This window comes from Molossus molossus, unplaced genomic scaffold (genome assembly GCF_014108415.1).
Source record: "Molossus molossus isolate mMolMol1 unplaced genomic scaffold, mMolMol1.p scaffold_m16_p_8, whole genome shotgun sequence".
Taxonomy (NCBI): domain Eukaryota; kingdom Metazoa; phylum Chordata; class Mammalia; order Chiroptera; family Molossidae; genus Molossus; species Molossus molossus.
This window is the reverse complement of record NW_023425402.1, coordinates 102,606,106-102,634,056: the sequence shown is the minus strand read 5'-3', so window position 1 is coordinate 102,634,056 and position 27,951 is coordinate 102,606,106. Positions and strand designations below refer to the sequence as shown.

Genomic DNA, 27,951 nt, shown 5'->3' with positions numbered 1-27,951 from the left:
AGAAAATCACCATCTGGCAACTATCTCAGTACAGTACTAAATGATTCAGGCAAGAACTAAATGAACGCTAAAACAAATGGGTGCAAGTTTGATGAGTAACAAGGTATCTGCATAGTTTCAAAATAGCTCCTCTTAAGATACTTGTTATCAAGGGGAAACAGTAACTTTACAATGAAGAAAACTTGCAGAAAAAAGTTAACATTCTCATTAATGACATAAATGGATATCACTTCTGGAATAGTCTTGCCAAAAATGCATAACCTAAACCTAATCATGAAGCAAACAGCAATCAAATCCATATTGAGGAAATTCTATAAATAACTGGCCCATTCTCATCATATATCATCAAAGGTCATAAAAGACAAAGACACTAATAACCAACTGCTCCAAACTAAAGGACACTACAGAGATAAGACAAGTGAATGCAAGGTGCAGTACAGGATTTACTCTTTCTCTTAAGGATCTTACTGGTACAATTAGTGAAATATGAACAAGGTCTGCAACTACCGCATTGTATCAATGTTAATTTCCTGATTTTGATAAGTGTACTATGGTTACATAAGAGAATGTCTTTGTCTTTAGAAAATACTTAAGCAGAAGTAAAAGTATCCTGAATTACAATTTACTCTCAAAATGTTCCCCCAAACAGTTGACATGTGTTCAGATAGGAAGAAAAAAAAGGGGGGTTATAATTAGGTAAAGGAATCAGGATAAAATGTTCACAAAAATTATCACTCTTGAAACTTTTTTATCAATCTGAAGTTGTAAAAATAAAGTTTAAAAACTGGGGAAAAATAAGTTAATTTATATTTGGACATTATGCCAGTAAAAAGGAATTGTGAAAAATCAAGCAATAACCATCTCCTTTACACAGAAGGATAATAAAAACATCTCAAACCAGGGTTTGAGACCTGGGTCCTTCTAGTCTGAACTCTTAATACTTACAAAGCTGTATTTCCTGGGTAAAACCACATGATGGGCCCCAATTTCTTCATTTGTAAAAAGGTGATCACACTTCTACTTTTCTCACAAGGTTATCCTAAAGATCCACTGAAATATGATGGCTGGGGAAAAGAGGGGCAGATTATAAAGTGCTATATATTACAATGGCTCACTTTTTACAATGTTTGACAAACAAAAAGTACTTCAAAAATACATAAGCCAGGTATTTTTCATCATAGTGAGCAGCTGTTCTAGTAACTAGACACTTGCTATAGAAGATGTTTTGGTTTGTAAAAATGTTAACTTATTCAACATTCCTTTTACTCATATAATTTCAAGTATTTCAATAAATTCAAATACCTGTATCTTTTTTGCCATAGAACTTCATAGTATCAAAACATTACTAAATTAAAGAAAGCCAGTAACTAGGTCTTGGTCAACCTTTTTTAAAAATTAAGATAAAATTGGCATATAACATCATATATTAGTTTCAGATGTACTATACTGGTCAACCTTTTAGATACTGTGACCCAGTACAAAAAGATCTTCGTATCATTTCAAAAGTTCTACACAGTAAAATACATGATTCCAACTGTTTCATCCTTCACTTATGAGCTACTCAAATGAGCCCTGAGGAATCAAATCAAATTCAGAAAATAAGTTTATGAGAGAGAAGGGGGGCTGGGGAGGAAGAGGGAGGTACCAAATACCTCCCACGTATACTTAAATCAACGGAAGTTTTGTTTTAAATATAAAAACATTAATTTATTCTTCTAAATGTATAAAGGTTTGGTCATTATTTAAGAAAAGTATTTTTTAATCATTTGTATGTAGAGATGAATAAATATCTCATTGACAAAAGAAAACATCCTTATTGGCTGTATTTTATAAGAAAGGGTTATTCCAAAATACCAAATGCATTTTAAAATACATGTTAGACCATTATTGGATACATAGTATCATATTCTTGTTTAAATAAGCCTACTTGCTCAATCTCTATTTTAAACAGTAGATGAGCAATGTGGACTTACTAAGGCAGAATGTTGAGAACATACCAGGCAGAATTGAGCCTGGAGAGAGGTGTCCCAGACAAAGCAATCCCTAGCAAAGAATCAACCAGAGTCAGTAATGTCTGCCTAGCCTCACTACCTCTGCAGCAAGATCACTGCACACAAAGAATTACAAGAACATAAGCTCCAAGAGGGTTTGATTTTCATTTATCTTGTTTATCACTATCCCAGCAGATAGAAAAATGTCTGGGACATGGTAAGCATTCACTAAATATCAGTTAAATGAATGAACAAATGAACAAAAAAAAATTAAATCCCAGGTCTTTCAAGTCAACCTCTATTAAGTTGCAGAATTATTTAAAAAACAAATTTGGTATACATTAACTCAATAGCCATACTGTCTTTAAAACACATGAATAATCAATATTCCCCATTCTGACTAAATAGAGTAATGTCAAAGTTCACAAGATATATCTTGACCTACAGTAGATACTGTAACACATCTACATACCCTTCCCTGAGTGGAAAATATGGTAGTATCAGAAACTCTTATAAAACAGAATTAGAAAGACAAACTAAATGCATAAAATCAAAATCAGAAAAGAGCAAATGTACCATATTCACAATCAAACTTGAAATAGCATTGACTTAGATAAGAAATCAGAGGCTACAGAAACAATTGTCAGCTTTTTCATAGTAGTACCTCTACCAAAATCTGCTCTTCTATAATTAAAAATTCAAAAATTTGATTGTCATTTTTGCTTCTCCATTCCTACAGCATATCAATCAATGATTTGTCATCTTATAGTTTGAAGAACTTCCTCAAAATATAAGATGTGTTTTATATCCAATCATCAAATTGCAGTTTACTCATATTAAATAGGTAATGCTGTATTTCTTTTACAAAACATACAGTAAAATTATGTAGAGCAGAATACAAATAAATGCAACCACAGTATATATAATTTGTTGTACTATTAAGCAAATAACTTCCATTTCACTTAGCCTATCTTTTTGTGAAGAAATTCAACTTATCCCCTGCGCATTCTCTTTAAGATCGCTAATATATCCTAAGTGATAAGCTTTATTCTGCTTCCCAAGTACTGCCCATATAATCAAGACATCATTTCAGTTCCAACTTAAACCTAATATTTTCCAAAGGGCCTGCCTTACGTGGGTTATAATCATCTTACTATGCTTCTTGTGTCCATGCTGCTGGAAAAGCAGTCTGTACAAGCAGGAGTAGAGGCACAATCCTGAGAGAGAGGAGTAGAGAAAGATGTTGAGAAAACAAAACCAGAATAAAAGAGCTCACTTAAGGTTTAGGAGCTCAGCCGTGTTCAAGGTCAGGTTGATTACATTGTCTCATACCATTATGAGCTAGAAGTCCAACACCAGCAAAATTGGCCCTAGAAAGAGATATCTGAAATTCCATGTCCAAGTAGTAATATAATCACTAATTCTTCCTCTTAGTAAGAAGTGAAAATTAACAAACACATCAGAGTTTGACTTTAAAATTTCCGCCTATTTTCCTATCCTCCTCCAGTGCCATAAAATGACCAGCAAAATAATGCTTATACATGCTAAGTGTTGCAAAAAAATAATTTCATATTTAGTCTAAGAATCTTCCAACAGGAAATCTAAATATGATCTCAAATTAGTCATTTATTTTATAGAGGAGAAAATCAAATGTCCAGAAGTGTTAACTACCTTGATCCAGGGTCATTCATCTACCTAGTATGTCATCCATCCCTTCATTCAAGAATTCTGTATTTAGTGTACACTGTATTAAGACACTGTGCTCTATGCCAAAGATATGAAGCAATGACAATATGTGGTCACTGTCCTCATGGAACTTACAGTCTGGTGGGAAAGGCAAATACTAATTACTTAAAATTGTAGTAATCATTAGAAGGAAAAGTACAGAATTCTTTAAGACTGTTTCATAGGGAAGCTAAATCAGTGATTTTCAACCAAGGTCAATTTTGCCCTCCAAGTGACATTTGGTAATGTCTGGAGACATCTCTGGTTGTCACAAAAGGGGGTAAAAAGCCAGGGTTGCTGCTTAACAACCCCACAATGCACAGGACAGCTCCTCATAGCAAACAATTATCCAGTCTAAAATATCAACTGTGCTGAAATAGAGAAACCCTGATCTAAACCATTGGGGCAGGAGGGGTTAGTGACGGCTTCCTTTCTTTATAACATAGTATGCTACATCTTTAAGGAATTTTCACAAAGTAGAACAAAAAAGATGGCCTGACTGTTACAATTAATCGAAACTCCCACTGGAAAGTTAAAATAGGAAAGAAAAAGGAGAAACAGATTCCTTAGTAAATGAAAATAAAACGCAATGTTTTATAGCTGCTTCACATAAATTCCTTTTCCTGAACTATAAACAAAGGGAAAAATACAATTTTTTTTTTCATGGTTTATTCCTCCTTCTACCTTTCCAGCTGTTTTCTACCAACCCATGTCTACTCCTAGATATTGGTGGAAAGAGTATAAAAAGTCTTATAGTTAAGCAAATGAACATTCCTGATAAAAAACTGTAAATAGAGTAAATCAGAGATGAGATTTCACTTTTGATGTGAAAGACAAGGCATAGAACAGTGTTATAATGACTCTGGAAAGTGTGCATCCTGGAACAGTTTAAAGAGTAAGTTAGCTGACTAACCAAAGGGCTCCTAAGGACAAAAACATACCTAAGAATGTAGGTATCCTAAAAAGAATAAAAGGTACTCAGAACTGATGAACCAAGGTAAACCCGAAAATTAAATTGCATTAATTTTCCTGACACATCTCATACCTACACATCTGGTCACAGATCTTCCCATGCAACCTATTCAGAGCAGCAAGAGAATGGATCATTGCGGGGGAGGGAATAGTAACTGGCTATACAAAAAAAACTTGGAAAAAAAATTGGCCCTGGTCTGTTTGGCTCAGCAGTTACAGCGTCAGCCCGCGGACCAGAGAGTCCCAGGTTTGGTTCCCGCTAAGGGCACGTACCTCGATTGCAGTTTGTCCCCAGTTCTGGTTGGGGTCGTGTGGGTGGCAACCACTCGATGTGTCTCTCTCACATCAATGTTTCTCTCTCTCTCTTCCTCTCTCTCCCCCTCCCGCTCTATCTCAGGATAAATGCAAAAATGTCGAGTGAAGATTAAAAAAAAAAAAAAAAATTTGATCACTGACTGGTATTTATGTTAAAGATTTATTAATTTTTTGAAGTGTAATAATGGAACTGGGGCTGTTTTTCTAAAGTCCTTACATATTCAAAATATCCAATACATGAGCAAAATCCACCACCACCATTCACTTTCTTATCTAAGCATAACTGATGCATAACAGATTCTTCTCTTTTCCATATATTAAGAGTTTCTATGTTGTGAAAGTGTCCACTCCAGTTAAGTTATAATTTTCTAAACAAAGGGTCATGGGTTGCTATTCTCCTTTCCCTCTTTTCAAAAGCAAAACCCTACCATAATGACCTCCACACAGAGGCACTATTAAAGGCAGAGGGTAGATACACAACTCACATAAAACTGCTGTAATCCAGTATTCAACTGTGGTACTAAAGTAATCCACAGATGTAAGAGAACCAATGAGATACTCTTCACTAAGGTGAGAACACTAAACCATAACAAGCAAAGGCCACCATTGTAGAGCAGCAACTACACATCTTGTAATAACAATTCTAGAGTTAACTGCTCAGTCAAGCATCAACTCTCAGGAAGTCTTACATTCTTTCTTTCTTAGAAAGTCTTACAAACTTTCTCTTATGCCAGAATTCTCAATAGTAGTGATGGGATTAACTATTTCACCACAGGCACTTAGTGGAAATTAAGGTTGTCCCACAAAACTAACACAGTGGGAACCTAAATATCAATTTCTGAACCAAAATCTCATTTAAATTATAAATTAACTTTAACTGTCAGAAGGATCTTCTGACAGTAATTTTGAACACAAGGATAGGGAGGCCACAGAACCCCTTAGAGAAATTATGGGAGTGGGGAGGCACGACAATCATGACTCATACATATCCTGCACAAGGTCAGGGATTTTCAGACTGAAACTCATCCACTGTTTGCAGATTAAAAGCCTATATTCTTTCCCTGGCCAGTGTGCCTCAGTGGCTGAGCATCGGTCACAGGTTGTGGGCCAAATCCCCAGTGGGGGGCATGCAAGAGGCAGCCAATCCATGTTCTCTCTCATCAGTGTTTCTATCTCTCCCTCTCCCTTCCTTTCTAAAATCAATTAAAAAAATTTTTTTTAATTACAGTCTTTTATTTATTTTTAGAACCAAAGGAAGGGAGGAAGGGAGAGAGGGGGAGGAGGAAGAGAAGGGGAGAGGAGAGACAAGGGGGTGGAGGGGGGAAGAGAGAAAAATATCAATTGGCTGCCTCCCACATGTGCCCAGATCAGGGATCAAACCCACCACCTGGGTATGTGTACTGACTGAGAACTGAACCTGTGACACTTTGGTGCACTGGATGATGCTCCAACCAACTGAGCCACATGGGCCAGGGCTAAAACCCTATATTCTTAATTTAAATTTCTGACATGATCTTGTTTTTCAAACCAATTAAGGGGGAGGCACTCTTGAAAAGCGTGCAAGCCACAAAAGCTAAACATTTTTTACACATTGTGACAAATAATTATGCTTAGAGCTAAATTTTGGTGTCTTATAAATTAAATAAAATTTCTTCACAACTCAATGCTTCAAAGATACCTTTAAAAGTAGCAGAGAAAGTGCTGAAGGGTTCAGCCCAAGGATAAATGCCTTTAAAAACCAAATTTACTTTAAGGAAACCTTCTAAAACACCCTTTTCTCCTAATCCTATAACTTAGATGTCTTTATTTTTGCACTTTGCAAAATGATTTAATGGAAAACACTTATTATGGAACTATTTCCCGCTATATGCTTACTTGCACCAAAATTTTCACATCAGCAAGCATTATGGACATTCACAGAAACTATATTCAAAATATCAAGATTATGTATTTTGTGCTTAAACCAAAAGAATTTTTTAAAGCATTATTCTTATGAATCTTCTTCAAATGTACTTCCCTTTCTCAATTTGTTAGTGACTGTATTGCTACTGTTTTAAGCTAAATCCACTTTCAAACATGGTGAAATCTGAGCATATTAGAAATAAGGGAGCTAAAAGATTTTTTTAAGTTATTTGAAATCCAATAACTTGGGGGGTGGGGGTGCTACACACACTGAAATGGGACTACTACTTACATGTTTCTGTAAAGATTAGATGAGAAAAGAGGTGAAATGCTATGTAAATGTTAGGCTCCCATACTTAATTTAATGTCAATACTAAAATGAAAAACCAACTGTAACATTTTCTACTCCACTGTCCTCTTCTGTGACCAACAATACTTGTTTCTAATTACCACATAGGGATCCTGTATTTCAGAGCAAACATTTTAAGAACCTCCCCCTCCCCCCCCCCCCCAACAGGAGAGACATTCATCAAAAAGGGGTGGGATAAATCAAATAACTGAGTGGAAAGAAGAGAAAGGATTTTTTATACATATAATAAAAAAGTTTAACATTGTATTAGTGCTGTAGCACTCTATGTAGCAAGTATAAAGGCTACATAGAGCTGGGGAGAAGGGGAGGTTTCCTGCACAGAACTGAAACTATTAACAACAAATTAGAACATAGTATCATTAAATACTTACTTATTCTACATTTTTAGCATCATAGAGCATTGTGGGGAAGGAACCAAATTTTATAATTTACCCCAAATTATCAGCTATAATTCAAAAAAATTTTTAAAAGATTCTCATGTCTATTGCTCTAATTATTTACCAAGGAGTGACTAAATAAAAAGAAAATCCTTTACAAAAAAAATGTTTGTTTTCATTTAACTGTATCACTGCTATCTACTTTTCTATGGAGAGTCCAATTCACAGGAGTTATCTAACTTTTAGCCTCCTTGCTAAGCTTCCCAAATGCCAATTCTTGAAGGCGTTGGGGGTGGGGGGGAATAAACATGAATAAAAAAAGAGAAACAAAATTGTAAAGTAGCTTTTAAAAGTATTGTCCTCTTGGTACTATCACTGCAGGTCTAGTACTTTAAAGAGATGAATACAATTTTGTTGACTATTAGAGTACTAGCCCTCCTACATCAAAAGTTCATAAAATTCATGTGAATTTAGTTAACATCACATTAAAATATTTTTTCCTAAGTCATACAGGTTAAGTGTAGGCATGTACTTGATCTGTTTATTTAATGTTTGCATTAACGTCTATTTAAGTCGGAGTTTTATCAATTTTTAAAATATACTTATCAAAAGCTGGCTCGTAAATTCAATTAAATAGGGAAAATTGGACGCCTGCTTTGTAAAAATCTAGTGTTAGATTTGACATGTGAACAAGCCCATGGGAAACCTTTCCCGGCATCTTTCCTCTCTCCAAGCACAGATCTCTTCCTACCATTTGTCTTTATGTCGTGTGATGGGAGCTGGGGTGAGAACAGAAGAAATCACAGAATTACCTCGCCTCCCCACCTACATCCTCTTCGCCCAAGTTCCTAGCTGGCAGGTGACCTAGCCAACAGTATCTGGGCTACACACACTACGTGCACCGGGACCACAGATCATCGCCCTGTCAGCGCTCCTCCTGCATTGCCCTGATCGGGGCTTGCCTCGGGAAGGATCGGGGGGAGGGCAGGGGGTCTGGACAATGACGTCCTGAGTGCAGTTCAAGTCCTGCAGGCCCAGGAAAGGGGTGGGTGGGCCAGGCCTCGGCGGAACTGACCCCGAGAGAGACCGGCCGAGAGCCTCCGGGGGAGGGCCAACCGGGCCTTCCCTCCAACCCCGCAGCCATTCACAGGGCGGCGGAGACACCGGAACCGCCCTCCGCCCCGGGACAGCCCTCCCCAGCCCTCCCCGCTGGACTCGGGGGAGGGGCGCCGGGAGGAGAAATACCCCTCCCCCTACGGGGGACACAGCTAGGCCGCCACTCGCCCCATCCTGCAAAGCCCTGCAGGCCTGTGCCCACCCTCCTCACGCTGGCCTCGTCCCGCGTCGGGGGAAGCGTGGGCAAGAGGGGAGCTTAGACTGCAATACCAACCTCGCTATTGAAGGTTTTCACAGCCTCCATGTTGTCGGTGCGGAGGCCCGGAGCCCGGCGGCGGAAGAGGCGGCGGCCACTACACTGGGTGGAGAGAGCGAGACGGAGGCGGCAGCGCCGCCGCGAAAAGGGGCCCCGGCGGGAGGCCGGGCCGCTGCGACCCCGGGGCAGGAGCAGAAGGGCAAGCACTGGCGGGGGAGGGCTCCCTCAGGCGCAGCGAGGCGCGGGCATGGCCGCTAGGGCGGGCGGAGCGCCGTTCTGGGGAACACAGGCGCTGCCTGGGCGGGTCGGCAGCGGGCGGGGGAGGGGCTGGGCCGCGGCGCCTTCTCTTCTCCGCCCCGCTCCGTCTCGGTCTCCCACCCTGGAGCCCCGTCCCCTACACTCTCCACCCCCTTCCTCCTCTTCCTCCGGCAGGCTCCTGTGTCACCTCCCCGCCGCTCGGGCCGCAGGAACCAGCAGCGCACGGCGAAGACGGAGGAGGAAGCGCTGGCAGCAGCGGCTGCGGCATCCAATATGGCGGAAACGAGTCGAGCCGCGTAGCTCCGAGATCGGCGGCGCCAGCCAGCGCGCCCCCTGGCGACTGGACCGCGGGGCTCCAGCGGCCGCGCGGAAACCATCGAGGCGTCCTGGCCAGAGCGTCGCCGCCCGGAGGCCCGGCTGCTCGGGCTCTGGGACGGCCAGCTCTCGGCCCCCCTCCCCGCGCCTGGCCGACGCGGGAGCGAGCGCTGCAGCCCAGTGGAGCGCGTCCGAAGGTCCTCGGAAGACAGTGCAAAGCGTTGCTCGAAACGAGAACCAAACGTCCCCCCAAAGCCGCAAGTTTAGGAAATAACATGGTCACATTTGTGTTGTTTCCCTGCGGACTGGCCCCTTTACACGAGAGGCTGGGTCTAGTTGATCAGAACTTTACCGGGTAATGGCCTAAAGGGTAGAAGAAAAGCAAAGTTCCTAGTCACTCGTGTATTTGACAACGATGTACCAAGCATTTTAATAGCGTGGAGAGGAAACGTTAGAAACAAAAGCTTCGGATCCCGGAGGGGCAGAGGGACGGGGAAGCAGCCGGCAGCCTGCAGGCAGCTCGGTGCAGGAAATGCACGCTCCTGACATCCCAGCGGCCGGGGGCACAGACAATGAGTGCATTTGTGCGCCGGGAAGCGGGTCCTCGGACGCACAAGATTTGGATAGGTGAAAGGGAACCCCTCTTCTGTGGAAGATGAATTATTAAGGAATTTTGCCCGAGGTTGTTTGGCGTAAGAGGATAAATACAATATCCCTAGATGAAACGAAACGGGAGATGCTGTTAGCAAAATGCCTTCTCACTTTGCGCAATGGAAAATGAACAATACCAAATTAAAAGTGAGCATTTACTTAAAATTAAAAGTTAGCCTTGTATCATTAAACCCCAAACACCACTGTCCTCTTCCTAAGAGTGGTTTTCTGCAGTCACTTGGCCCTAACTCACTCAAAGGAAAGGGAGGGAAATGAAGGTGCAATGTTTCCGTGCAGGATTGTTGCAATCAAGGTACTTGGTTAAGAGCTGGATCCCGGAGCCCTATGAAACTAAGAAGCACAGGCTTTTTCACATTTTAGGGTCAAGGCTACTTCACTGACAGCTTTGATGTGGGAACTGACTACTTAGGTCAACGGGATAATTTCTCCATCAGTAAGAGCTAATAATTTTACCTTCAAATCTCAAACATTGTCAGGAATTTCTCCATCCGCTCCCAATCCTCATAGGCCCAGCCATTAGGAATTGCAGTAGCTTCCTAACTGGTCCCCTGCTTGTCTGCATGTACTGTCATGACCCACCTAATGACAGGCCAATGAAGGACAGCATGTAATACAGTAGTCCCATAAGATTGTAATGGAGCTGAAAAATTCCTGTCACCTAGTGCCATCACAGTCCAACTTAACAGTGTAGCACAATGAATTACTCGTGTGTTTGTGGTGATACTGGTGCAAACCTACAACCCTGCCAGTCATATAAACTATACACATACAATTATGTACAGTACCTAATAATTGATAATAAATGATGTTACAGGCTTACGTATTTACTATATTTTATCATTATTTTAGAGTTTTTCTACTTATAAAAAAATTGTAGTAAGTATGCCATGTTCTGCTGACAGCGGTCAGCAGTCTCATCTGTTTACCACATCCCTCTCTCTCTTTTTTTTTTTTGTACGTGCCCCTAGTGGGAACTGAACCTGTGACTCGGGTCCGCAGGCAGATGCTCCACCCACTGAGCCAAACCAGCCAGGGCTGTTTACCACATCTCTTGAATGAATCATTTCTCGTGTGTTTGATTTAGTCTGTGTTGTTTTATGGAGTCACATGATCTACAGGTTGTAGCCTAGAATCAGTAGGCTATATCACATAGCCTGGTGTGTAGTAGGCTAAACCATCCAGACAAACAAAATAACTTAACACATTTTTCAGAATGTGTCCTGTCAATAAGTGGCTTGTGACTGTAGTTCATTCTGTAGCCAGAGGGTGTGGGGGTTTTGATTTTTTAGACACAAATCAGATCAGGTTGCTCCCTTGCTTAAATCCCTTTAAAATGCACTTCAGATATGATTGTAACTTCCCACCATGGCCCAGCCACCTCAGCTGACACTACCTTCCTTCTAATTCACTCTGGCCACGTGGCTTCCTAGGTTTCTTGAAAGCTGCCAATAGGTCTCTACCTAGGAGGATGCTTGCATGTGCCTCTTCCCTCAGCGGGGTGCCGTTGCTCCATTCTTTCCATAGGGACTCCATCCCTTTGCCCTCCGGCAAGAGGTCTGTCCTAATCAGTCCAGTTAAGGCAGCAGGCTGGGGCTCACGTAAGTACCCTACTCATTCTATTCATACCAGATTCTCAACATCTGCCGCTCTGGCAGATGAGAGATTGTTTATTCAGTCATTTATAAATGAATGTTGACTGAATTACTCAAGCCTGAGAAATTCAAATGCAGTTCAAGCTAAACAATATAATCAGGTATTAACATGTTATATGACTTGATTTAATAAAGCTTCAACACCGGGAAAGATAGCAGAAGGCGTACTTGGACCAGGAAAAGGAAAAGGGGTGAGTGGGGACAGAAGACAGCCTAAGAGCACTCTGATGAGAAGCAAGTACAGCAAGATGAAAGATAGAGAAAGGTTATAGGGGCAAAGGGAGGCTGGAGGCCCAGAACAATGACAAAATAAAGAGTTAATGCACAACTACACGCCTCCACAGTGTGAAAATGTCAATACCCATATCTATAGTATATGTGTGTATATATTAGTTAGGATTCCTATTTCCAGCATAACAAACCCATTTGAGCTGGCATAAGCATAAAAGAATTCACTGTTAGGTTTTTCTCTTGTAACCCAAAGTCAGGAATGCAGGGTTTTCATTTGGAGATAAAGTATTTAAAGAGACAATTCAGTTAAAAACAAATTCATTAGGCCCTGGCTGGTTTGGCTCAGAGGTTAGAGCATCGGCCCGCTGACCAGAGAGTCCTGGGTTCAGTTCCCACTAAGGGCACATACCTCAGTTGTGGTTTGTCCCTGGCCCCGGTTGGGGTCGTGTGGGTGGCAACCAGTCGATGTGTCTCTCTCACATGGATGTTTCTCTCTCTCTCTTCCCCCCCTCTCCCTCCTGCTCTATCTGAAGATAAATGCAAAAAAAAAAAAATGACCTTGGGTGAGGATAACAACAAACAAACAAAAAATGAATTCCTTAGGATGGGATCTAATCCAATACCACTGGTGTCCTTTTTTTTTTTTTTTTTTTTTTTTATCCTCACCCGAGGACATTTTCTCCATTTTTTGTTCAGGTAGAGTGGGAGGGAGAGAGGAAGAGAGAGAGAAAGAGAGAAACATCGATGTGAAAGGGACACATCGAGTGGCTGCCACCCGCACGACCAACCAGGGCCGGGGCCACTGGTGTCCTTTTGAGAAGAGATGATCAGGACACAGACACACACGAAGGAATGACCATGTGAAGACACAAGGAAAAGGCGGCCATCTACAAGCCAAGAGGAGAAACCTAGAGGAAATCAACCTTGCTGACACTTTGATCTCAGATTTCTAGCCTCCTGAGTTGTGAGGACACACATTTTGTTGCTGAAGCCACCAGTCTGTAACTTAGTTATGGCAGCTTTAGCAAACTAACACAGATGGTATGTAAACCTCTGGACGGGGGCCCCAGTGTTTTTTAAAGCTTGCAGTCTAAAAGTAGTGGGAAATGCTGCCAACAGTTTCATTTGGAAGAGATTTGCATTGCTTTCCCATAGTAATTGCTCTTCATTCAGGGCAGGGGGGCAGCAATGGGGAAGCACTTTTTGTTTACAAAAGTAAAGTCACAATTTCATTCTGAAAAGGAAGCCCTGTTTTGCTGCACAGTACAGTCAGAGGAAATGTGTCTTCACTGTTGACAATATTATTAAACTGACTTGGAGTTGGGACTGAGTTTTGGCAAGAGAAAATGGATTTTCACCTTCAACTGGGCACAGACACTTGCAGGCCCAGGGAAGATACGGTCCAAGGCACTTCCATTCCCCAGAGGTAATCCGAATCCTGCAGCATAGTAGTAGGCTGGGGAACCTCTAGAATTTTCTTGACACTCCAATAGCTTGGCACATGAAAGACAGTTTTAGAGGCAAGTAGGTGGAGGCTAAGAATAATGTTATTTCTGCCTTAAAAGAAACAAAACTTCTTGGACGTTGGGTCGTCTTGACTGCACGGATGTTCCTTCATCGTTCAGTCTCTGAGTTAACCTTTTATGTCTATCAGTGATTCAGCCCATTCTTCCCAGATACATGTGATATGTGTCTACGGCTTTTCCAGAATGTTCCTTTGGCTCCTGCAAAAGCCCGACTTTTCCTGTCTTCTTACTTTTGCATTTTGACTATTCTAACGGACATGCAAAGGTAAATAAGACATGGCTATTGTGCTTTTAAAAGGAAATGTAGCAGCAACAATGAGAGAAAGGCCAAGAGTGAAGTTTTTACAAGGAAAGCATGTTAAGGAGACGGCAGTCAAAGTATCAACCGGTGCCCTAAAATTAGGTAGTTAGAAGTCTCGGTGTTTTCATTAGATTTAGTAAATAGGTTTTATTGGTGAGTTTGGTGAGAAGCCTCAGCGTAGGAGCAAGGGCAAAAATCAGAGTGTAATGGAATGGGGAGTCATTTATAAACAACTTTTTAAAAAGAGTTTTATTGTAAAGAGAGGAGAAATATAAAATAAGAGTTAAAGAGGACAAGGGGTTATGGCCGTAGCTCCTAGACTACGCATCAAGGTGCCCTGGAGCACAGCAACAAACTGGGAGGGGTGTCGCCGGATGGACACAGGAAGCATCCAGGGAAACACACCCGCTCCGGAGGACCTACTAGCTCAAGGGAATTCACAATTTCAACATCAGATAGCACTGCATTCCTTTCGAGCAGGCAATGCCTTTGTGTAGCGGGGTTTGTGAAGTTGCTGGGATAAAAAGGAAGTAGCTCTGTGAAAATCAGCATGGCACAGGAAATAAGGGTGGACGTGTCCAGTCTGATTTCAAGCATTGAGAAGTTGTGCAGTACCCCAAAGACACACACATCCGGTTGTGGGTAATTATGCCCTTTAAGAATAAAAGTGTTTTTTCCTTCAAGTTAGTATGTATCACTTTTTTCAAACGGATACTAAGTTGTTAGGACATAAGTACTTATTTAGCTCTTTGGATGAAACCACATACTAATTGGAACTGTTACGTATTTATTTTGTTCTAGGGGAAAAACATAAAAAATATTTATTATTGAGATACTAAGAGCACTGCCCCCCCCCCCCAAAAAAAACCCTGACAGGTGGGGATAAAGCTATATTTGATTTGATTTAAGAAATAAACTCAGGGAACAGAATAGAGAACCCGGAAATTGACCCAAAACATTATGCTCAGCTAATATTTGACAAAGGTGGCAAGAGCATACAATGGAGTAAAGACAGCCTCTTCCATAAATGGTGTTGGGAAAACTGAACAGCTACATGCAAAAAAATGAAACTAGACCACCAACTCACACCATACACAAGAATAAACTCAAAAGGGATAAAAGACTTAAATGTGACTCTTGAATCCATAAAAATCCCAGAAGAAAATGTAGGAAACAAAATTTTAGACATCACATGCAGCAGAATTTTCACTGATACAATGCCTAAGGCAAGAGAAACAAAGGGAAAAAATGAATAAATGGGACTACATCAAACTAAAAAGCTACTGTACAGCAAAAGAAACAACCATCAAAATGAAAAGGGACCCCACTATGTGGGAGAGCATAATTGCCAATAATACATCAGACGGAAGGACTTATACTACCTTATCTAAAAAATTATTGTAAAGCTATATCTTCAAGACAAAGTGGTATTGGAGTATGAATAAACCTATATATCAATAGAAGAGACTAGAAAACCCAGGAAGATAGATGATAGATAGATGATAGATAGATAGATAGATAGATAGATAGATAGATAGATAGATAGATGATAGATAGATGATAGATAGATAGATAGATAGATAGATAGATAGATAGATGATAAATAGATTCTCACACATATATTGTTATTCATTTTCACAAAGGTGCCAATGTAATTCATGGTCTTTTCATTAATGGCATTGAAAAAAAGGGGGATTCAATATTGGGGATTCAATATCTGCCACAACCCTTGCAGAACACCAAAGACAAAATTTAGGAGGAGGAGCTTACACGGAGGGAGGATGGGGTTGGGGGGAATGGAGAAGACCATCTCATGAAAGTCACAACCACAGCCACTTGTGATTACCTTTTCAGTTTCACTGTTTCCTCTGATTCCACTGTCCATAATCTGAGTTCCTTGACTGCAGTATCCTGTGGTTTGATGCTCACCCCAGGACATTTTTTTTTTTTTTTTCATTTTTTTTGTTCAGATAGAGTGGGAGGGAGAGAGGAAGAGAGAGAGAGAGAGAGACTTTGACGTGAAAGGGACACATCGAGTGGCTGCCTCCCGCACGACCCAACCAGGGCCGGGGACAAACTGCAACCGAGATACATGCCCTTAGCAGGAACTGAACCCAGGTCTCTCTGGACCGCAGGCCGACGCTCTAACCGCTGAGCAAAACCGTCCAGGGCATCCTGTGGTTTGATTCCAGACATTGCCACACTATTTCATTTTACTGGAATGCTTTCCACAGAATTGCATCTCATTTTTATTTGGGTAACTCATATTCATTTTTCCTTTTGATTAACTGATAAATGTACACAATACTTATAATATATAAATGATATAAGTATTTTAAAATGAATACATGTGTAACCTACTCTGAAAGGGATTCACAAGAACAATTCCAGGTTCGATGTGAGCAGGGAGGGCTCTCAGACTCAGAAAATAGTCTTATTCACAGTATGATTTATTACAGTGAAATAACACAAAGCAAAATCGGCAAAGGTACAAGAAAACCAGGTACAAGCTTCCAAGAGTCCTCTCCCTCTGGAGTCACATGAGATGAGTTTAACTCTTTCAGCCATGAGTTGTGACAACACGTATGAAATGTTGCCTGGCAGGGAAGCTCACTAGAGACACAGTGCCCAGGGTTTTTATTGGGGCTGGACACACAGGCTCCCTCTGCCTGGCGCAGAGAAAAAGTCAAGACTTCCGGAAGGAAAGCAGGTGTTTGGCACAAACCACACTGTTTGGACAAACAGTTTAGGCGCCGTGCACCATTCTTATCAGGCAAGGGTGGAACTCTCCCAAGATGAAATCCAAGCTCCCAGACACCAGCCAAGGTCTAAACTTGGAGGTCTTTCTAAGGATAGCAGTCTCGGGCATGCTGGTAGTCTGTTCTGCCACCCACGTCCTGTTTAGGCCCATCCCAGATCTTGTCACTCTGCATCTCTAACATTTCCCCTATGGCCACCAAGTCACCACCACATTAAGTGAATACTTTTTAGTCTCTTGCTTTTTTCCTACAGATTTATTTAAGTATGCCTATACAATTTATTTTTGGTTTTGCAATGTTTTGAACTTCATATAAGCAGAATAATGTATTTTTCAATTTTTCATTAATATGATGCTTATGAGATTCATCCATGTTGATGCCTGTGTATTCTAGTGTGTGTATGTGTATATATACATACATGCGTGTATATAATAATATGTATATATTGAAGATAGAATGTAATCTTCAACTTAAAGTATTTAAATTTACTCACTGATGCATTATTTATATTAGTAGGAACAAATCAAGTTCTATTAATAAAGTAATGAATAACTAAGTTATAAGGCAGAGGATAATTTAAAGATATAAAGCATATCCATTATATAGCTGTATATCTGTACTTTTTTTTTTCTTTTTTAATTCTCACCCGAGGACATTTTTCCATTTTTTGTACAGATAGAGTGGGAGGGAGAGAGAGAGAGAGAAACATCGATGTGAAAGGGACACATCGAGTGGCTGCCACCCACACGACCAACCAGGGCCGGGGACAAACTGCAACCGAAGTACGTGCCCCTAGCGGGAACCGAACCCGGGTCTCTCCGGACCGCAGGCCGATGCTCTAACCGCTGAGCCAAACCGGCCAGTGCTGTATATCTGTACTTTTGATGCATAGCTATATAATAGATATAAATATATATTATAAAGCAATAGGACATATCCAGATTATGTTGAAAACACAGCCATGATTTGTGGAGCATTGATAAATTATCCAGAAATAGCTAAGTTGATTTTTTTTTCATTTCTAACTTAATAAAGCATCAAAACTATATCTTCTTCCCCCTCCTTCATATTTTATAAAATCTCAGAGTTGAAGAGAATGCAAGCATACACTAAAGCTTAGCCCCTATGTGAATTTTGAACAAGTGGTCATACAGTACCTGCTTTTGTGGTAGCAGTGGTGAGGGAGTCCAGTTTATTATCCAATTTATTTCAGCTCTGTTTGCTCCTACATTCTGTCTCAAACTGAGCCAAAATATGCTTCATGGAACATTCACCCACTTGTCTTGGGCCTGTATCCCAGACCCACACTGTGTAGAGTTATCATGTCTGCTACTCAAAATAAACAACTCTACTTTTTCCACTTCTTGTAGTCATTCATCATATGACCATCTCACTAGTCAAACCATTATCTTCAGATCTGTGCCAGAGTGTAATTTTCTTCCTAAATAGTGCTTCTCTAAAGTGAACACTGTACTACAAATAAGGACTGCCCAGCTCAGGGAGGACCAGGCCTATTAAGGCCTCTATTGTACTTCTATTTGGATAACTTAAAATTCCATTTGCTATTTTTAGCTCTTATATCACATCACATTTGTTGCTCTTAAGCTGTACTCCTATGTGCTTGGTTTCTTGGACCAAGCATTACACTTGTCTCTATTAAACTTTGTTCTCTTAGATTAAGCCCATCATCCCAATCTACTACCTCATTTTCATCTTGATTCTGTCCAATCTATTCGTTTTCTATTTTTACCTTATCTGAAGGTTTCATCAGCACACTCTCAATGTCATGATGTCAATAGCTATAAAAAAGAAAAAGTCTGATTTCTAAGGAGTCTACTCTTCAGCTTTAAAACCCTTTCCCAACTTGACATCAAAGAGTAGTTTCAGTCTTTTCTGATCACTCCACTGAATACAAATCCATTCACATCACATCATCGTGTGTGCAAAAGCGTCCTGCAGTACAGGTACATTCTTTCTAAGATGCTATAGCATTCCTTTCATAAATCCTCTTTCAGTACAACTTCATGGTGAAAATCTAGCTTTAAGCCTACAGCTAAGGACCACACTTTTATGCTTTAAATACGGCACCACAAAAATGCTTTAAAGGCCTCTGACTCAAGATAACCAAACTGAGCGTGCATTTGCCTCACTTCCCTTCTACGACTCCACTGATAGGACACCATGGAAATAGAAAAAGTAACATAAACACTGCAATAAAGTAGATAATGAGGGAATTCATCAGCAGATACCATGTTTCAAGTTCTGAGCGACAAAGTAGGGCAGATGTGTGCTGATGGATAAGATGGAATTCAAACTACAGTTCAATAAGGTAGCCTGAGTTGGGAGGCAGCTGGAATCTATAAATCAGAGCGCGTGGGAGTGCAAAGTAGGGCTGAAATACACAAGAGCTGTGTTAGTCCACTCCCTAGTTTCTTACCTCACCACAGGATGCATCACAAAGGGAAAAAAGCCTGATTCCTAAGAAAATTGAACAGTTTGAAGACCTAAGTTTTCCAAGGCGAGTGCTGGGCTTGATCCCTTGTCTATTCACGATGAAATACAGCATCACCATTAGCACGTTCATATAACATATAGCAACTCTCCATTTAGGAAAGAGGTTATTAGGAGGGAGTAGGAGAAAATTCAATTCAACTACATGAAAAAAATTATCAAAGATACACAAGAAAAAAAATCCCAGAGTCAATAGATAATTTAAGAAACAGAAAAGGGCCCTGGCCGGTTTGGCTCAGCGGTTAGAGCGTCGGCCTGCGGTCCGGAGAGACCCAGGTTCGGTTCCCGCTAAGGGCACATACCTCGGTTGCAGTTTGTCCCCGGCCCTGGTTGGTCATGTGGGTGGCAACTTGATGTGTCCCTTCACATTGATGTTTCTCTCTCTCTCTTCCTCTCTCTCCCTCCCGCTCTGTCTGAACAAAAAATGCAAAAATGTCCTCGGGTGAGGATTAAAAAAAAAAAAAAAAAAAAAAAGAAACAGAAAAGGGTTTAAAATAAAATTAATCTCAAGAAAATATTATAGGCCCTGGTCAGGTAGCTCAGTTGGTTAGAGCATTATCCTGTTTCGCCAAGGTTGCAGGTTTGATCCTTGGTTAGAACACATACAAGAGTCAACCAATGAATATGTAAATAAGTGGAACAACAAATCGATGTTTCTCTCTCTCTCTCTCTCTCTCTCTCTCAAGTCAATCAAAAATCTAAAAAAAGAGCATATTATATACATTTTAAAAATTTCAAAAAAGAAACAGTACAAGAAAGGGTTACTATAAACTAGTAATATAAATGCCACAACAAAAACATTTCAATAGAACTGAGGGATAAAGTTGAAAAAAATCCCACAATACCTTTCAAACCTTAATGTGCATGAGAACCACCTGGGGATCTTATTAATGAAAATTCTAATTCAGTAGTTTTGAAATGAGGCCTGAGGTTCTACATTTCTAACAAGCTCCCAGGTGAGGCCAGGGCTGCTGGGCCACAAACAAACTGTGAGTAGAAAGCCCATCGATGTAGAAGAGGGAATGAAAGAGAATCCAGAATTATAAAGCAGAAAATAGCAGAGAAAGACAACCAGGAGAGCCAATATGCCACTAACTGAAGTCTCAAGAAAGTGGAGAAAAATGTTGTCAAAGAAACAACAGAAGAAAACATTTAGAATTAAATTCAAGTCTTCAGATGATTAAAAGGGCTCACTGAGGCTGAATAGAATGAATTTTTTTTTTTAATCCTCACCTGAGGATATTTTTCTATTTATCTTCAGATAGAATGGGAGGGAGGGAGAAAGAGAGAGAGGGGAAGAGAAAGAAAAACATTGATGTGAGAGAGATACATCAACTGGTTGCCTCCCACATGACCCCAACCAGGGCCGGGGACGAAGCACAACCGAGGTATGTGCCCCTGACCAGAATCGAACCTGAGATTCATTGGTCCGAGGGGTGAAGTTCCAACCACTGAACCAAACTGGCCAGGGCTTGAATAGGATGAATTTTAAAAAGACCCATGCCTAGACAGAGTCACACTTAATTTCAGAACATAATAATATAAATAAATATAAAGATCCTAAAAATTTTCAGAGAGGAAACATTAGGACAACCACAAAGGAACTTGGAAGAGACAGATCAAAAACTTCTCTTCTACTCATTGGGTGCAGGCAATGCCTTAGAAATGTTGAATGTAAAAACTTGGGACTTGAATGTTTAGATTCAGTTGCTCCCGATTATTCAAGTTAGGGCAGAACAAAAACATAACCAAGATGTGGCATACGGTGAAGTCTGGCTGACTCATTTTCGTTCCCAGTACCCTTTTTCCCTCGCTGCTTCTCCAACAGAGGCTGGTAAATCCCAAGGCTTGTTTGTAAGTTTTGTACAACTAGGAGGGGCTATTAGCCACAGATGTAGACAAGTCTGCTAGAGTGTTTCTGGGGAATTTTTGTCCAGATTTCATGTGTGCTGCAAAATAATTGTTGTGTTTTGGTTGATAGATTGGTTATGTAGCTACTTATGTGAGTTTATTAATCATGTTACTTACAGCATCTGTATCTTCACTTATTTTTTAGTGTGCTTTAGCAATGTCTGTTAAAATCTCCAGTTACATTTGTCAATTTATCTAATCTAATCCTACCAGCTGTTTATATAGTCAGGGGTGGGCAAAAGTAGGTTTACAGTTATAATACAAATAACTAATACATAATAATACAAGAATAAACTGTTTCATGTACTCACAACTGTAAACTTACTTTTGCCTACTATCTTGGTTGTATTGTTAGTTTTAATGTCCCAGTTCCTCTTAGAGTTCAGCAAGTAGCTCAACTACTTTATCATCTTTTCTGGAACTGGAAGCTTGGCCTACACTATGTTATGGCCTAACATAGAATCCTTTATATATTCCGAAGGCACATGAAATTTGATGTTGTAGGGTACTTGTTTTTTTAAACTTATCTACATACATTTTTTTTTTCTAGGTCTCTCTCTGCCTTTATTTTGTATTTATCCCCTTTCTTATTTTTTGCCCATCCCACTGGGAGGAAGGTCTGTTATGTTTCCTACCATGTACATTCTAGTCTTCCCAGTGTTTCTGACCATCTTTCTGTGTCGATAGATGGATGCTCTGCATTCCGGTGCAATGTTACTTAGTAAAACTTCATTACGAAATATACATTCATGGTATAAAATTCCTTAGATTTTCTTACTACATTTCATAATAGGATTTACATTATTTAATATAATTTGTAACATAACAATTTAGGAAACAATTCTCACGTTTTGCTGCCCTGTTTGAAGAGTACATAATTTGACATTAGGGTAGGGGTAGCACAATTTATATTTGCACCAGACTAATATTTTTTCCATAACTTTTGCCTTTTGATCATTTTGTGTCATTATGTTTTAGGTGTTTATCAATAAATAACATATAGTTGGGATCTGTTTTAGACCTACTATGACTTTTTAACATGGGTATTTTGCTCAAATATATTCATGAGAAGAAAGATTTACTATGTCTCCTTTTATTATTCTGCTCTGTCCCTGTAATTTTGTATATGAAACGTGTTGTCTGCTGTACCTTCTCTAATGTTTTGGAAGGGAGTAGGATATGATTTGAACAATAATGATCTCATGCTCTGGAATCAGGCAGATCTGGCTTTTAATTCCTGTCCTACAAATCACTTGCTGTATCGATTTGTAAATGTGTTATATATACTTTTACATATATATGTAACATATATATGTTACATATATACTTTTGTCATATACTTTGTTATTTTTTAAAATTTATTTTTAATCCTCACCCGAGGATATTTTTCCATTTATTTTCAGACAGAGAGAGAGAGAGAGAGAGAGAAACATCAATGTGAGAGAGACACATCAATTGGTTGCCTCCTGCACAACCCTGACCAGGGCCAGGGACTAAACTGCAACCGAGGTACACGGCATTGACCAGAATCGAACCCGTGACTCTTTGGTCCATGGGCCAACGCTCTAACTTAGCAGTTCTCAACTTGTGAGTCATGACCCCTTTGGGGGTTGAATGACCCTTTCACAGGGGTCGCCTAAGACCATGGGAAAACACATATTTCCGATGGTTTTAGGAACCAAGACACTGCTCCTCTATCCTCTGCGGGTTGGTCCGCCCACGTGCAGATACGCCCACATACAACATGAGGAGCTTTATCGGGCATTAGGAAGGTTGAGAACCACTGCTCTAACCACTGAGAAAACCAGCCAGGGCATGTCATAGTCTTTAAACTGTATTTCCCTCATCTGTAAAAATGGGATAATTATAGTTCCTACTTCATAAAGCAATTATGGAGACTAGAAAGAGATAATGCATGTCAAAAACTTTGTACAATGCTTGGCAAATAGTTCATGATCAATTTTCTTGACATTTATTATTAAATATACTACTCATGTTTTAAACTCTAGTGTTGACAATTTTTTTTGAAAGCAGTTTTTAATCTATACTTCTATTAATGATCAGCATCAACAATGGGTCAAAATCTTTTTAATTTTTTTTTTATCCTCACCCGAGGATATTTTTCTATTTATCTTCAGATAGAGTGGGAGAGAGGGAGAGAGAGAGAGAGAAACATCGATGTGAGAGGGACACATCAACCGGTTGCCACCCACACGATGCCGACCAGGGCTAGGGACAAACTGCATCCGAGGTACGTGCCCATGGCCAGAATCGAACCTTAGACTCTGGTCCTCCAGCCAATGCTCTAACCGCTGAGCCAAATCGGCCAACGCTAGGTCAAAATCTTTTTAATTCTTCTCATTTTTGGCAAGCAGTTTTAGTATAAATTGTTTAATCTTTTCTTCCTTCTCTCCTCCTTTTTTCTTATTTTAATATAATCTTAAATTAATTCAGATAAATTTTAAATTATTTTTAATACCTAATCTCATTTTGAGAATAATCTTTTAAATTTGTTTTCTAATAAACTTAAGATGGGTACTTCTTTTAATATATTTTAACTTGTTTCAGTTCTTACCACTCATTTTTGAGCCCTTAAGACTGCCTTGTCTGGACATGAAGAAAAACAACTTTAAACCTTATTAAAATACAAGGGAAGGTGGTGACTACAGGCTAACATCAAAAGGATTTGGTATAGCTTTTTAGTCATTACAAAGTGTATTTTTTTTCATGCATCAACAAGCTAACTCTAGTCTGATAGGCACCAGTTTGCGACCTCTGTTATACATACACATAGCTGTATACCTTCTCACACTGAGTACGGATGACAATTTGGATTACATTTTTCATCGTTTGGTGTGATGGGGTTCTCAGAAAATAATTTAGATTGATTTAAAGAAAATGGATAAATTTGCTAGTTCTTCAGGTTGGATAATGTGTGATACAATAACTCATAACACAGCCAAAGAAATAAGGGACCTATTCACAGAAAACTACAGGTCATTGAAAAAAGAAATAGAGGAAGATATAAAAAAGTGGAAGCACATACCTTGTTCATGGATAGGAAGAATTAACATCATTAAAATGTCCATAGTACCCAAAGCAATCTATAGATTCAATGCAATCCCCATCAAAATACCAACGGCATACTTCACAGAACTAGAACAAATAAATACTTCAAAAGTTCATATGGAACCAAAGAAAGACCCCAAATAGCCACAGCAATCTTGAAAAAGAACAACAAAGTTGGAGGATCACATTACCATATTTCAGGTTATACTACAAAGCCACTGTAATCAAAACAGCCTGGTACTGGCACAAGAACAGGAAGATAGATCAATGGAACAGAATAGAGAACACAGAAATGGACCCAAGACAATGATATATCAGATAAGAGGTTAATTTCCAATATATACAGAGTGCTCATACAGCTCAACAAAAGGAAGACAAATAACCCAATTAAAAAATGGGCAGAGGAACTAAATAGACACTTCTCCAAACAGGACATACAAATGGCTAAGAGACATATGAAGAAATGCTCAACATCACTAATCATCAGAGAGATGCAAATTAAAACAACAATGAGGTATCACCTCACACCTGTCAGAATGGCCACCATCAACAAATCATTGAACAACAAGTGTTGGCGAGGGTGTGGAGAAAAGGGGACTTTAGTACACTGCTGTTGGGAATGCAGACTGGTGCAGCCACTATCAAAAACAATATGGTGTTACCTCAAAAAATTAAAAATTGAACTTCCATTTGACCCAGTGATCCCACTTCTAAGAATATACCCTAAAAAGCCTGACACACCAATCAGAAACAATATATGTACCCCCATGTTTAATGCAGCACTATTTACAATAGCTAAGAGCTGGAAACAGCCCAAATGTCCATCAGTAGATGAAAAGATAAAAAAGCAGTTGTACATATACACAATGGAGTACTACGTAGCTGTAGTATCCTTTGAGACGACATGGAGGGACCGGGAAAGTATTCTCCTAAGCAAAACAAGCCAAGCAGAGAAAGACAAATATCACATGATTTCACTTATTTGTGGAATATAATGAACATAACAGTCTGAGGAACAGGGTAGTCCCAGAGACGTGGAAGTGGGGTACGGACTGACAATCCGCAGAAGAGGGAGTTGGTGGGGAGAGATAAACCACAGAACTTATATGCATGTATGCATGAACAATGGGCATGGATAACAAAGCTGGGGACAGAGCAGGGAGGGAGGGGGGTATCACTGGGGGGTAAAAGGAGAAACATCTGTAACAAAAATAAATAAATGAATTAAAAAAATAACTCATAACACAAATAATAGTTTTTCGTATCATAAAATGCTTCTTTTTACTAAAAGGTATGCCGTGAAATATATGAATATACCAAGCATCACCCCAGAGACCAAGCTTCCAGTCAGGAGGCTTTTAGTATTCATTATTATGTATACAGATTGATTATATATACAGGGGTGGACAAAAATGGGTTTACGGTTGTAATACAAATAAATAATACAATAATTAATAAATAATAATACAAGAATAAACTTTTCAGTATTCATGATTATATACACAGATTGCTTCCTCTCTGTTCTGATAAATACATTAACATCAAACCAGTTTCCTTAACTGTTTTCCGTATTTCAAGATCTGGCTACCGACGGATAGGGCTTTAATCTTTTTTGCTCTCCCAGTCTTTTAAATATATTTTGGATGGAACAAAATTGTTTTCCATCTCAGTTACAGAGTGGTTTTCTAACAACCACACAGAACATTTAATTGCAAATGCAGTAACTCCAAATAGCTAGGCAAATTAGCATAAATACAGAACTGAAAGCTGTTAGGATAGTCCTAAATTAAGGCAGGCTGCAAGAGGAAATTTAAGTGACCAAAAAAAATTCAACACAGACAACTCCCAGAACTGGTGTTCTAGTCCTTCTGGCTGTTGGTTCTTACACCTGCACACTCTTCCTACTTCCACAGGGCATTTCACATCCTTCGGGTGTTCAGTGTGTACTTGCTAAGTGAACGAATACCAGCTGGGCTAGGTCTCCTGGCTTTCACCATGCAGTTTACCCTAAAGGCCTCTGCTGGAGAAATATTGCTGAAATGCTAATTTTACCATGTCATTCCTCAGCTCTAATACCTTTGCATTATCCACAAAGTGAGACATTTCTCGATTCCTTCTCAGGTCTAATCTCCAGGGGTTACTTCTGCTGGGCACGTATAGGAAATGCACATATTGCATGACATAAATGGACTATCTGGTGGAGATTTTGCCTGCGCAGACTTTTTAAAAAATGTGACTTACAACATTGGTCCCTAATAAAAGTATGAAGAACAAACACTTTCTAGTTTAGCAAAGTTTTCTCTTTGGTGAGGAAAGAATAGAATATATATACTGTGCAACTTCCATGTTAAGGGTGGAAAAGGGTGAGATTGTGAGGAGTAAACTCACGTTAAGTGCATACTCAGCAGAGATTCTACATTTAGGCAAGGATGTTGGAACAAAATCAAGAATGAAAAATCCTCCATGAATATTTAAGGAACTTAGAAATGTGAAATGAAAAAGCGAGGCTATGACTGGAGCCAAATGTCTAAAAGTTCATGATCAATTTTGATTTTTTAAAAACATGTTTAGTGGATAGGACATTGATTTAATACGAATATGTCTTCTTCCAGTTGAGTTCTACCAGTAATTCATTTCATTTTGAAAGTCTTTACTATTGGGTGTCTTTTAGAGACTTCGTTCATCCAGAATCCAGATATCCCTTGGATAAGATAATGATACAATAGCAGCTACGTCTGGTTTCTTAAAATAGGGAAGAGTGAATAACTCCTATTTTCCAACTTGAAATAGAATAACGTTTTCTGTTTAACTACTCTATCTTTCATTAATCTGATCCAAAATGATAAAATAAATGGCTATTGAGAGTTTTATAGGGCTACATCCATGACTGTCTGAAGGGTATAGGAAAAGTTAGTTTTAACTTCAACATATTGCCTAAGGGGAGGAGAAAGGTCAATTTCTAGAGGAAGAAAACTTGTCCAAAGTAATTTGTCAGAGAAAGCTAAGAGAGAATCTAATGAGATTTTAAATAATCTGAAATATGAGTTTGGCTCAGAGACAAATGCCAACGATTCTGTACTATTTTCAAAGTTTTTTTTTTTTTTTGCATATTTGCTAACAGCCTTCTTTATTAATACTTTGGTGACAGCCATGGTCCAGGTCACACTGATTTACATTTCAGAATTCTCTTGTCACACGTCATGCTCCAGGAATATCAAACCACTTGTAAGTCTCCAAGGGAACCACGCTCTCTGAGCACGTGGTGCTTCTCACACGCTGACCGGGGTGCCCTTGCCAACTTGCACATGCACATTGCTACCCTTCTGAGTCTAGGCTACAATGTAACCACTTCTCCAATTACTTTCCTGTCTCAAGGTAAGTTGAAGAGCTCCTTCCTCCCCCGTCCTGGGACACATGTGTCTATTTATCTCCCCATTTCACCATGAGACAGTAAACAATTTCAGGGTCAGAATATAAGTTTCTTTTTCAAGTGTTTATTAGTCATTCAAATGGTTTCATTGATAACATATCTAATAAAATGATTGGTCCATTTTTAATTGTTGGGGTTTTTTTTTGTCTTCTTAGTATTGAGTGGTATCTTTTATATATTATGTATACTAGTGACTTAGCAGATACATAATTTATAAATATTTTCTTTCAGTCTGTGGTTTGTCCTTTCCTTCTCCTTCACGCTATCTCTAGAAGCATAAAAGATTTTAATT

The 27,951-nt window shown here is 39.6% G+C and overlaps 1 protein-coding gene across 5 annotated transcripts in view; it reads right to left on the bottom strand.

Annotated features, from left to right (window-relative positions):
* Positions 1 to 9,552, bottom strand: part of SCAF8 (SR-related CTD associated factor 8) — a 145,650-nt gene extending 136,098 nt beyond the window's left edge. For 3 of the 5 annotated variants that reach the window (XM_036249323.1, XM_036249325.1, XM_036249326.1), the window contains exons 1-2: positions 9,043 to 9,089; positions 3,146 to 3,208 (exon numbers count right to left, since the gene is read on the bottom strand). In XM_036249323.1, the coding sequence (XP_036105216.1) occupies positions 3,146 to 3,208; positions 9,043 to 9,072 (93 nt within the window). In that variant the 5' untranslated portion in view covers positions 9,073 to 9,089. Of the gene's footprint in view, positions 1 to 3,145; positions 3,209 to 9,042 lie in introns of all 5 variants that reach the window. The other 2 variants (XM_036249322.1, XM_036249324.1) reach the window with 2 other exon arrangements.
* Between the last annotated feature and the right edge of the window lie 18,399 nt (positions 9,553 to 27,951).